This window comes from Ruditapes philippinarum, unplaced genomic scaffold, assembly GCF_026571515.1.
Source record: "Ruditapes philippinarum isolate M1 unplaced genomic scaffold, ASM2657151v2 ctg5352_1_1_1_1, whole genome shotgun sequence".
Classification (NCBI taxonomy): Eukaryota; Metazoa; Mollusca; class Bivalvia; order Venerida; family Veneridae; genus Ruditapes; species Ruditapes philippinarum.
In genome coordinates, this window is record NW_026855578.1 from 65333 (window position 1) to 79104 (window position 13772).

At 31.8% G+C, this 13772-nt stretch overlaps 1 protein-coding gene across 1 annotated transcript; it reads left to right on the top strand.

Annotated features, from left to right (window-relative positions):
* The first annotated feature begins 3273 nt into the window (after positions 1-3273).
* LOC132743772 (uncharacterized) lies at positions 3274-5608 on the top strand. The gene has a single exon (XM_060732334.1). It carries the CDS (start codon positions 3554-3556, stop codon positions 5387-5389), a length of 1836 nt encoding a protein of 611 aa, XP_060588317.1. The 5' UTR covers positions 3274-3553; the 3' UTR covers positions 5390-5608.
* Positions 5609-13772: the final 8164 nt, after the last annotated feature.

The following is a 13772-nucleotide window of genomic DNA, read 5'->3' on the forward strand; positions in this document are numbered from 1 at the left end:
TCGATTTTGTAATTTCTACATGTCCTACGTGTTGAAAGATTGGTACTAAGTGTTGAAATAAAATGTTTTCTTGTTTTGTTTTGTTTTATTTTAAACATTATTGGGGCCATGATGGTTTTTATGTCGTGGTTTTTTATTTAATATGTTTGCACATATTTTGACACAGTCTATTCCTCTTTTTAAAATAACATCATTAAGAAAAAATATCTTTATAACTGAATATTAATTTAATGTCATTTAAATTCTGTTTAATATAATACAAGTCTAGATGCTCAAAACCATGTACAAAATTAATGATGTCACATCAAAATAAAAGCACAAACCATGCAATACCGTTTTAACGGAGTTGTTAAAGCGTCATGGATATGTGATAAATACGGTTAATGCATATGTATACATAAACATTCAATTATATACATTAAAATAAGTCGTTATCTGAAAACTTAGGTATGTATGAAGCCAAATATAAGTCTGTTAAACGTTAATTTTCGAGTTGCTTAAATCTTAAATTGATCTGACAACTTTCTGATGGAACAGACTTATATCAATCAACTCAGTTATAATTTATATGTGTTTACAAATAAGAAGATCTTATCACATAAACTGCGGCGCAGAAGTGTAATAAAGCCATTTAATGAAAATGATATTACACTAGTGTAACAACACTTTGACATGACGTCATTTGCGCTATATATAAACATAGCGTTAAAGCGTGTTACACTATAGGCGCATCAATGAAAAATGACTCTTTTTAACAGTTTACCATTCTTATTTTATTTATGTGATAAATAGAGGATATTGAATGAGTGTATGTTCAACAAATTTAGTATTCAATAAAATCATATTATGCGAGCCTCTGGCGAGCATTATAAAAATTGTTTTATTCAACTCGTTCAATTGTATTAAACCTACACAAATATAATATTCTATTCTATCTTGCTGGTATTAGTTGTTTTATCCAGAACTCGGCAAATGTGGGTTTTTCCAAGCTAATCCCTCAGTACAAACTTTTAACTTTTACCAAAATATGTTTACGTAGCACTTATGATCATTATAGATTTGTTAATAGGTTGCACTTATTTCTGAAGCTGGAACACTGTCAACAAACCTTAAAATTACTATTAAGTAAGTAAAAAGATGTTAACCTTTACAAATGTAGGTTTTTCTCATATAATACCGCAGTACAAACAATCTGTTACAGCTTCAGGGTTACAATAATCAAACTGTTCATGAATGGGCGGTCAGCATGTTGCAATATCAAAATATTTACTAAAATTTAATTATAAAAGTTCATTTATCGCGACACAAAAGAGAACGGACGGACGCACGGACAAGGGTAAATCTAAATGCCCGCCACGTAAGTGGGGGCACAAAAAGATTTCTTGGGTTTAAAATTTTAAATGCTTTTTATTCAATCTAAATGATTAGAAGACACAATATAATGAGTATTGTAACAGGAAGATATTTCAACAACTAGACTGTGTTGTGACTACCTTTCATATAATTTATTCAAAAGATAAAAATCTTAACCTTGAGAATAAAATTTCAATTAATATATTAAAGCATACTTTTACATAAAATAGACAACGGTGCAATCACTGCAGACAGCAACCATCTTCATATAAAACAATGGCAAAAAGTTTTATTTAAAAGGGGCCATAACTCCAAGAATATAGCTTTCTAAATTATGCCCCTTGTAAAGCAACTTACCCCTGGTCATGATTAATAAGTATTCTAAACTTAAAATGTTTGAATAATTGGCTACATTAAAGTTTATGCCCAATGACCCTTGGCCCAACTTTATATGTAAAGATAAAGATATCAACTTAACCATAATATATTATGATAGACTTTTTTAGGTTATTTATTTTCTTTTGTTTATACTATTATACATCAGTAAGCACTTTAGTTTAATATGATTAAATTTGTTGTTCATGATTGTTTGAGTTGAACATACTGAATTAGTAGATGGGCCACTTTTATTATGGAACCTGCTTCAATGGGACCTGCTGAAATTGAAAGTGATATAAATCTCTCAAAGATATAAAATTCATTTACTTTAACATATACAGGGATGTATATTATAAACACATTACTGGCATATAGTGATATACAACAGATATATTATCATAACATATTATAAGAGAAATTGTATTTTACTGTAAATACAAAAAATACTTATTAGAATTAAAGTAATACAGTATAATTAAAAAAAGACATAAGTTACTAAGTTTCAAAGTAACACATATAACATTTAAAATAAGAACCGGTTGAACTAAATGCCCCCTGAATCGGTTTTGGACACAAGAAAGTATACCTATTGTAGTTTCAGAGTTATGTCTCGGACAAAGTTAAAAGTGCAAAAATTTCAAACTTGGGCAAGACAGAGTAACAGATGTTCTTTGCACGGCCTATTACTGAATGATATCTACCTTATACCTACAAAGTTTCTTGTTCATATTTCTAATGTCCTGAGACAAAGTTCGAAGTGTAAAATTAACATAGGGCAATTAAACTCTAAAATAAGGCAAGGCAGAGTTACGGTTCTTGTGCACTGCACACTTACCCAATGAGATCTATCTACCTACAAAGTGTCTTGTTCATATCTATTATACTTTCATAACTATGTCCTGGACAATGTTCAAAGTGTAAAAATGGACAAAGGGTAATAACTCCAAAAGTCGGCAAGATAGAGTTATGGTTCTTTGGCACTGCACATCTACCCATGGAGATCTGTGTACCTATGAAGTTTCATGTTGATATATCTGATAGTTTTAGATTGATGTCCCAAACAAAAGTTAAAAAAAAGGAACAAAGGGCAATAACTCCAAAATAAGGCAATGCAGAGTTACAGTTCTTGTGCAAAGCACATCTATCAATTAGATCTATCTACATATAAAGTTTCATGTTGATACCTCTTGTTGTTACAGAGTTATATCCTTGACAATAAAAGCGGACTCAGACCAACGGACAAAGCGCTATATATGCTCACCCTTCGGGGAGCATAAAAAAGACCTAAGTAACTTAGTTTCAAAGATACATTTGTTATAATATGGTTCCTTATCATTAAAACAAACCCTGGCATAATGTTACATGAAGAAGAAAAATTAAAAATCCTTATAGTATTACAGAAATAGTACAACTCTTTCCTAAATGTTAAAAAAGTTTACATTATAAGTATGACTTCTTAACCTGACATCTAGTATACAGCAAGAGCACAGATTTTAACTTTCAAACATTATCAAAATAGACAGAGGATTATCAAACTATCACATGACAAAATTAAGTAAAACTTTGATCCTTCACATGACCAGTTATCATACTTACATGTATATGTAAATGTTTCCCCACAACAATGATCTACCTGATTATCTCAGCCAATCTAGTTAAAACATTGTTGAAGTGACCCACTGATGTACCCAATTTCTGACATACTTGCTTTACTACCTTCAAAAGTAGTATCCAGAGATAATAGAAATTTTAAAATTATGTCTTGAATTATATAAAAGGATACAAAACCAATAGAAATTTAGACAGGAAGGAATTTACTAAAATGGCTTCTAATTTCAGTGGATCACTAACACAAGACTCTGATGAAATTAAAGAAATGTATTGTGAGGAATGTGACAGACATGGTGATGGTTATGCTACAGCTGTAGCTTTCTGTGTAGAATGTGTGGATTATTTATGTGTGACATGTCTTAGATATCACAAAAGACAATTTAAAACTCACAAAATCCAAGACCATAACAATATGCCACAGGATTTTTATTTTCAGAAATGTTCCACTCACCCTGGACAGCTGGTCAAGTTTTACTGCATCGAGTGCAATAAAGAAGCCTGTCAGGAATGCAAGGATAATGACCATGTAAACTGCAGTGATGTCAACCATTTACCAACCCTTGCCTCAGACATACAAAAAAGTGATGAACTAATAAACTTTAGCAAAAATATGGATCAATTGTCAAAGGATATAAAAGACACAGAAAAGGTGTTAAATGCTAAAAGTGAAGTGATTAAGAAACAAGAGGAAAATGCAACTGATACATGCATAGAGCATAGCAACAAACTGATAGCAACTTACAAACAACAACATCAAGATCTAATTGATGAATTTGATAAGAAAATGGAAGAGACCATTGCCAGGTTGAAGAAAGAAAGGTTAGAACTACTTCAAAAGGTATCTGAAAAGAAAAGAAAATTTGAAGAAAAAGTAAGACAAGCTGAAACAGATATAAAAGAAGAGGTTGTTAGCACAAACCCAAACTTTAAAAAACTCAAGTCTGAACATTTGAATTTGGTTGGAAATTTAAAAGCTCTTACTGTTGATATAGAGCAGGCTCAGAAATTAGGAAAAAACTGTGAACTGTTTATAAAACTCAAGTTAGCGAAACAAATGTGTAAACATATTCAAGTTACTTCTGACCAAATTCAACTTTCCTACATACAACGATACAAACTAAAAGAATCTGACATTCAACCAACAATACAATCTCTAGAGGATCAAACAAGGTTTTTCTCATTTGATGAAGTACGTGTATCAGCTGTAGAGAAAAAGATTACATTTAATTTTGATATCAATCATGAGTTTGGAAGTATAACTTCTTTACTTGTGCTATCTGAACATAGACTTCTTACATCAAATTATAATAGGCGTAGTCTAGTCATATTTACACTTGAAAAGTCAAAGGCAGAATATTTAAAAGAAACAAATTTTAACACTTCTCCTCGGGGAATAACAAAAGTTTCAGATAATAAAGTTGCAGTCACATTTCCAGATGAAGAAATGATCAGACTGATTACATTTTCTGAGGAAATGGACGTTTTAGATACCACTGAGATACCAGGACATGGTTGTTGTTGTGACATTGCTTACAGTAATAACCATCTTGTTGTTTCATATTACAAATCCTTTACAGGTAGTATTAAGATTTTAAGTATGTCAGGTAAAATAGTGAAATCATTTGACAGAGATGACAATGATCAAAATCTGTTTACCTATCCTCAGTACTTGACGGTCAGTCCTGACAATTCTATGATATATATCTCAGATAGTGGCAGAAACATTGTGACCTGTTTGACATCTGATGGTAAAGTGAAGGCTATCTACAAAGATGATCAACTGAAATATCCTCAACAACTTGCTGTTGATGAATATGGATCAGTTTATGTGTGTGGTCATGACTCAAACAATGTCCATCAATTATCACACGATCTCATCAAAGTGAAGATACTGATAGATGAAAGCCATGGCATACTTGGACCAAAAAGTATTGCATATTGCCAGCATACCAAGAGATTATTTGTGGGAATGTATAGAAATTGTAAAATTAAGGCCTATAATGTAACACTCAAGAATAAATTATTAAATCAATTTCAGTCTCATTAATTCCAATTTCTCATATTGCTATATAATAAATAATCTCAGAGACTTAGTTATGGATATGTTATGAGCTGTTTAAATTTCCTGCTATTTGCTATTACAGTTTATTCCTTTTATTTATTTATTTTATTTTCAATAGTTCAGCATTACGCCTAGTTAGTGTTAAACTAAAATTTATTACCTAAATTGTTGTATGAATAAATAAAATTGAGATCTAGTCATGATGTGTTACTTGTTACAATCTGATAGTCCTTCACTTAGACAATGTAATGTAATAATTCCCATTCAACACTGTTTACATAACATAACAATTCGACCATATGCCCATTTCCAAAAAGTATATACTTTTCCCCTGTTTCTGGAAAAAATTCCCATCCATCAGTAAAAAAAATCCCCTTTATTTTAAACCATTTTTACTGAATGAGAGATCCATCATGGCAAGGCCAGTTAGCATGCAAAGATCATGACTTGAACAAAGTTGGAGGCGGGGTTCCAGTGATTTATTTTTTTGTTTATTTTAGAGCCATTATTGGGTCATATTCTCAACTGAAAATAGTATATTACTTTCCCAATTCACAGGAAAAAATTTCCAATTGGAAGCTAAATAATAAAAATATTAAATAAAAATTCTAAAATCTATGCAAATAAGGGCTTCTTCACTGTGATAGTGCTTAAATGTTTGAAGATGCCATCCTAGACAGTAATTGATTGCATCCATTTAATCACTGCAAAATTTCAGTCATGCATTTTTTTCCAATTTTTAACAAAACACCACTGAAATTCCCAATTATATGGGTATAGGACGTGCTCCCAAAATCCTGGAAAAAATTCCTGGACTGTTCTATAAAATGATTTTCATTGGTATGGATTCCATAAAAAGCTTATGAAGTTATCTTTGATACCAAAATTATTATAATTGTTTAAAAATTGAAGAAGTAATAAAGAAGCCCCATGTTTCCTTCACTTTTACTGAGAAATATTTGAGATGTGCCATGTTTTATTCATTAATTGTAATAATTTAAATAAATATCTTTATAAATATCATTATCACATCCCCATAAAGGGCATTGCATGGCCGTGCATATATTTCTAGATGTGATGTCATTTGCATCATTATACATTGTAAGAGTGTCAATAAATAAGTGCTCTATCCTTATGGACTGGAAACCGTTCTTAGATTGGATATGTGATAAATAGAATATTTAAGTCATTAGTATTGAATTAATTACTAAATTCATTAAAGCCAGTGGCTTGCATTTTTTCAATAAAAAAACAACAGTTATAATCGCTAGGCGGAGCATTATATGCCCGAAAGTACTTTTTCTTTTAGTAAGGATGAAGCATTTGTAAAACATGGAAATTAAATACAGTATTCATTCATGTATTTATACAGTTGCTGTTTTCAAAGCACCACCATCAAGTTGTTATCTTGTAAGTTAAAATGCTACAACGGATGGACGGATGGACGAAAAAACGTCAGGGGTATAAAGCTCTTAATCCTATAAAATTTTACAGCTGTAGGTTGATTAATGCTTGAATTATTGAGCGAAAACTGTTTCAAGTTTACAGGTGATAAAAACTTTGATCTTTGACCTTGTGACCCCAAAAATAAATAGGGGTCTTCAACCCAGGCTGTCAACCAGGTCTTATCCAAAATAAAGGAGGAATATAGGAATATTTTAGCAGGAAATATAGAAGTTTTTGGACCATTTTGAGGCAAAAAAATAGGAGTTTTCAACTTAAATTGTTTAACTTACCAATGCTTATATAAATGTAAATTATTCTTACTTTTACACATGCTGTTTCTACAATAAAATGTCTACGGTATTAGTGAAGGAAACCATTAGCAGGCTGTCCAGCACCTTCCGACATAAAATTAGGGCGAATTTTACGGTAATATTTCAGAAATTTTAGGGCTAAAATTAGGAATTTTAGGGTACGTAATAGAAATTTTAGGGCTAAAATTTGCAATTTTATGACTAAATAAACTAAGGTCCATAAAGACCACGATGTGGGCTAACCTTTGCATATTTGACACAAAATTAAGTCACAAATAATGCAGAGCAAAGGTGCTACCAGTGTGGACTCACTGGTCAACTGCCTCCCCTGCGGAAATGGTCATAGTCAAATCATGTTCAAACCATATTTTTTAAAATGGCTGAACATGTCAAAAAGAACATGTTCTACCTATGTTTTGGGAATGTTATAACCACAAGACTTAGTGTCTTAAAGCAATTCTTATACAATAAAATTCTTGCACAATGCAGCAGCTTTTAAATCATAATTATGGACAAATGAATTTTTTGTAAAAGTAGGTAAAAAGTAAAAAGTCATTTGCCTTAGTACAGTCATTTGAATAATGGGAAGCATCTATAATCAACACAAAGAATTGCACATCAAAAAAGTTCATCACACAGACCAATCAATTGCAGTTTATCTAGATCACATAATTGCAAAATGTGTGTACATTGTAATTGGAAATTGCTTTATATTACTGAACTGCCAAATTATTTTGAGGGTGATTAATTATATGAGTCTGCCTTTCCTAAATTGCACCATATGAATGAAAGAACAAGAACTGAATGAAATTGATAACTTTGTGGCAAAATAAGCAATTTCTCCTACAAAGATACGAAAAGAATAAATAAGTATGAGGGAAAGAATTAATTTTTCAAAGTCTATGTTAACCCATTCAGTACTTTACAATGTTGTTTTGATATTATGCAGATTTAAATAAAAGAGTTGTGAGAAAACCAATTGTACATTTGTTTTTGACAACTATTTATACATGTTTTTAATTAAGATTGTGTTACAACAGCTTCATAATGATCATTTTCAAATATGATATGATACAAATGGACCACTTCAGAAATTTGGATAAAATGAACAAACATAAAATTCAAGATATCTGGAGTTGGCAAAACAGTGTCAAAATATTCCAGAATAAGTGGACTCTTATGGTTATGATTTAAGTTTCAGGACAATGATATGGTAGCGTTTTTGCTGTTAACTGTCAACATGATTATTAACAACTGCTTTGATTATGAAATAGCAATGTTACTGACATAGTCAAAGTAACTTTAGTTGAAACGAAACCATTTCAATGTCATCAATTTTGAGTTGGCAAATCATGGCCAAATCATTTTTGACAATGTTCAAAACATGCCCGACTTTGAGTTATGTTTACAAATTATAAGTATGTTTAGTACAAAAGATAAAAATAATTAGGAATTTCAGTGAAAAATAGGGCATTTTTAGGAATGCCCTTCGAATTTTTCACTTTTTTAGGAATTTTAGGGATGCTGGACAGCCTGCATTAGCTTTGAACCACAGCATCAGCAGAAAGTTACAGCAATGCATTACCATCATCTGAATGGTCACCATCATCTGAATGGTCACCTGAAATAAAGTTGACATACTGATGCACTGCTTTTCATGCTGACCATGCAGATGGCTATGTGGAGCACAGCAGCCTTTCACAGCACAGCACATTCTCTTACCTGTAAAATACAAAAGGCCAAAAGCAATACCAAAATTTAAATCTCTTTGAATTCCTCGGCAATATATTTTTAAAAAAAATATAGGAAAAATATTCAAAATATAGGAGAATATAGGAAAAATAGGAGGTTTTTTAAAATATAGGATTTTGACCCAAAATATAGGAGTTTTATAGGAATATAGGAATTGGTTGACAGCCTGTCAACCCAATATGGACAGCATTCTATGAAGTTTGAATACTGTGGGCCAAATGGAACTTATGTTATGCTCCAGAAATCATTTTCAGTATTAAGCTAATAGTGACCTTGACCTTTGACCTTGTGACCCCAAAATCAATAGGGGTCTTCTACCCAATATGGACAATCATCCTATGAAGTTTGAATACTGTGGGCCAAATGGAACTTAAGTTATGCTCCGGAAACCATTTTCAGTTTTAGGGTAATAGTGACCTTGACCTTTGACCTTGTGACCCCAAAATCAATAGGGGTCTTCTACCCAATATGGACAATCATCCTATGAAGTTTGAATACTGTGGGCCAAATGGAACTTAAGTTATGCTCCGGAAACCATTTTCAGTATTAAGCTAATAGTGACCTTGACCTTTGACCTTGTGACCCCAAAATCAATAGGGGTCTTCTACCCAATATGGACAATCATCCTATGAAGTTTGAATACTGTGGGCCAAATGGAACTTAAGTTATGCTGCGGAAACCATTTTCAGTTTTAGGGTAATAGTGACCTTGACCTTTGACCTTGTGACCCAAAAATCAATAGGGGTCTTCTACCCAATATGGGCAATCATCCTATGAAGTTTGAATACTGTGGGCCAAATGGAACTTAAGTTATGCTCCGGAAACCAAATTGCTAACGGACGGACAGATGCCAGGGGGTATAACAATAACCATAATATGCCCAAAAATTCTTTCAGGCATAAAATAAATGAAATGATGAATAAGTACCTTGCGTGTGTTAAATTACATTGTCACAATAAAATGATAGTATATATTTTTTCTAAATAGTTTTATGGATGATAATTGGCCATTTATTATGACAAGATTTCAGATAGATCTAATAGAAACAAATTCAGCTTTAATTAAGTAATTTTCGTAAGCTGATGTAAATTTTGTGTTATTTATAATTCTTAAAAATATTTTGTAATAATCAAACTAAACTGCTGGAAATAGACCCATATATTTTAATGTCAAGTCAGAAAAGTCAATTAAAGTCCCTGATTTACACAATAGGGTGCTTGTGCAATCATGAAAAACAGCTGTGCTGCATCATGAAAAGAAATATTCAATGCCGGCTAAAAGTGATCAAAATAAAAAATTTATTACAACTGCATTAATTTACATAGATCTTATCTATATTGTGCATAGAAATGATTAAATAATGTTTCAGTTTATTAATCTGTTTGTATTTTCTGGTGGAAATTTATATGGCGTGACTCCTTTTCAGCCATAATTGTTGCATCACGATGTCACAGTCAAGAGGTGATATATAATTGCCAAGACATGAAAATAGCACAATATCTCGTCGCGAAGTATAATTAGTTGAACTAGGATCAAGTATACTATTTGTAGGGAGAGATTAACCAAAGGCAGTGGCTAGCTAGAGCTTGGGCAAGTGTACGAGTACTCTGATAATCACAAATCAATATTAAAAATCAAGTAGGCCTACAAATATAGGTCAGTCCAGAGACCTTGGATCATGATCTTATCTTGTTTATATATACATTCACTGTTTCTCACAATCTAAAAGTCTTATTACTTGAAAATGAATAAATATTTTTAGTCTCCATTAGTCTCTATATGATATTACTGGGGTCCTACATATTTACCGGACAATCAGTTTACCGGACAAAAGCTGTTACTGCTGAATAGTGCTTTATTTTTTGCTTCGATTCAAAAATGATACAGTCTGAATTGTACACACACTTTCTATTTCAAAGTAAATAACAACAAAACCACTCTCAGGTAAATATTGTTGATTCAGTTCTTTATCTACTAACATGCCCTTTTGTTTACTAGTTATTTCATGACCTGGTCATGCGGGGGAATAATCTGTTCTGCGCTTGCCCGAATATTGAGACCATTAATGGTCTTTTTTAGATAGGTTTTACTTTTTATTCTTTTCAACGTTACCTCAAGAGAAATCGTAACATATTTAAATGATAAAAAGTAATTTTAAATTTAGTCTTAATAGTATCTCTTTGTTGTCTTTTACAAAGAAGTGCAAATTAAAAAAACATATAAGGAAATGGGTTACGCCCATGGGAGGAAACTCTACATGAAATGTAAATGAAATAGATTTTATGGCTTTTGTAACATGCTACAAAAGGAAACAGTATGAGAAAGAACAGAATTCCATTTGAATATTAAAATGTTTCATACGTTAAAGGATCATGAAGAATCAATACGTTAATTGAGTTAATAGTGTAAATTTCAATTACACCATATATTTGCCTCACTTCATAACAGGCATGGCTGCCGTGTCTATTTCTAGTGACATACCTGGTTTTTTCAAATATCTTGACCTTGCCCTTCAATAGTCCTAGTTTCCTTGCGGATTATTTAAAGATTAATTTTAATTCACGACTTCAAAAATGTTTGAAACACAATGTCCGGTAAATTGAGTTGTTTGCTCGATTTTTTTCCTCTTATAATGGCCTACTTTAAAGACACATTTCTACAGTCAAATGTTTAATTTCATGTTTGATAAAAGAATGTTAATGTGCATTAAGAACCCAAAACCATTTGGGTAAAATTCCATTCTTTTTTATTATTTTAAATAAAGGTTACTGGTTGGGGAGATAACTTCGGCTGGTTGATAAACTCGGCTTGTTATAATTAAATCGAGTTATCGGAATTTTTAATCTAATCAAGCTCACCATCTCATACTATCGCTGGAATTCAACAATATCTGGAAATTTTGTCAAGTTTGGTAAGATATTAAAAAAATAAGATAGACTTTTACCTGTTTGTTTACAAAACATGCCTATAAAAAGTACGGGAATCCCATTGATGTGCATATGTGCAGCAGATGCTCATTTTAAAGGCCCGCACAGGGGTACTTTTATATATTGACCGACTACCCGTTTACGTATACACATTTTGTAAATGAAATTCAGACTCACTTTTGTCTTGTTAACTCAGAAAAAGGCTGATTTCACAATTGTAATCTTTAAGTGGAATGGAAGTGAATTGAAAGACTGATGTTAAATGCTCCTTTTATATGTTAATGTGTAAGTTGAATATAGGTACACTAAATTAATTTCTTCTTCACTCTGTTAAGCTAAGCAAAAATAAATTTGAATAACTAATTCTTTAACTACATATTTCATTATACGTTAATAAATGATAATGCATGTGTTTTTACGTAAAAATAATTTATATGTTACATAGTACGTTGCATATAAATATCGTGTTATCAGATATTCATTATACTTACGTAATGCTCAACAATTTTGGAAACAAATATTTTCTATTTGACATAAATGAACAGCAAAGAAATAATAAAATGTCCAAACATGTTATTTTACGTTTAAACTTACTCATTTAAGAAGAAAAACAAAGAGCCGAAATTATCTACTCGTGTGTGTTCAAAATATCCTTTTTACGTACCTCTTCCAGGGCCTCTCAAAATTACCCATTATGTTTCTAAATATAACTTTTATGGCGCTACCGGAAAATCGAAAGCTGAAGTTTATTATGGTGCAAGATTAATTTAATACGTAAACAAATAAATGAAATATGCTCCCAAAACACTGATTTTCGGCCGAGTTTATCTCCCAAACCAGTACAGTACAGCCACAGAGTCATGGCTAAATAAAGAACACTATAACAGTGAAATTTTCCCACCTGAACTCGGCTACACAGTTTTTCGCCGTGACAGACTCAAAGGTAAGGGCGGTGGAGTGTTTATCCTTGTTAAAAACAACCTCCTACCAAGTGAACAACCAGAAACTGAACACGATTGTGAAATAATATGGATAAACATTAGAAATCAAAGGTATCTAAGTCACTTATCTTTCTCGGCATCTTATTACAAACCACACATAACTTGATATGCAATAGTATCTTAGAATTTGAAAAATCCCTTGAATTGTGCGTAACCTTTAAAAAGGTACAAAGTTAATCCTGGCGATTTTAACCTTTCCGAAATTTAAATTGGGACTCTGGAACATACACCATATTCTTAAAAAGAAGGCTTAAACACAAGTCCTGTGTATGATAAATTCCTGGAACATCATTGATGATCATAACCTCGTACAAATGGTCAATGAAAGTTACACGAAATGACAATATTCTTGACCTATTGCTCATTTCTAACCACACTCTGTTAACAATGTTCAAGGTCATACCTGGCATATCAGATCATGGACATCATATCCAACAGAAATTATCTTCGCCTACCTCCTCAAACAAAAACCTCGTACTTGCACCTTGTATAAAGGCAAAATGGACTGAGTTGAAAAACCTTCATTAAAACCTCAACATTGAAATTTCAAAAGCTGAAAATCTTTGTCTGTTGAAGAACTTTGGGGTCGCAGTTCAAACACACACTTCGAGGATGGCATATCAAAATTTTCAGTACCCACTAAAAAGAATTACAGCTAAACCCATCTTTGCCCTGGATAACAAAATCCATTAAAAAAAATTAATTCATAAAAGAGATCAAGCTCTATAAAAATATTAAAAAACCAAAAAAAAATAAAAATAAATCTGCATCAGACAATGGCTAAAATTTTTAAAAATTTGAAATCGCCAAATAAAAAGCTAGAATTAAACAATCATATGAATCTTACTTAGAAAACATCCTGAACCTTGCAGATGGATGATGATTGAACTAATACACAAAGTAAAGTTCCTGTACCAAAAATATACTCACC

Bases quoted from the DNA above. Each gene is read 5' to 3' on its own strand.
- LOC132743772 (XM_060732334.1), top strand. From the start codon at position 3,554: ATGGCTTCTAATTTCAGTGGATCACTAACACAAGACTCTGATGAAATT.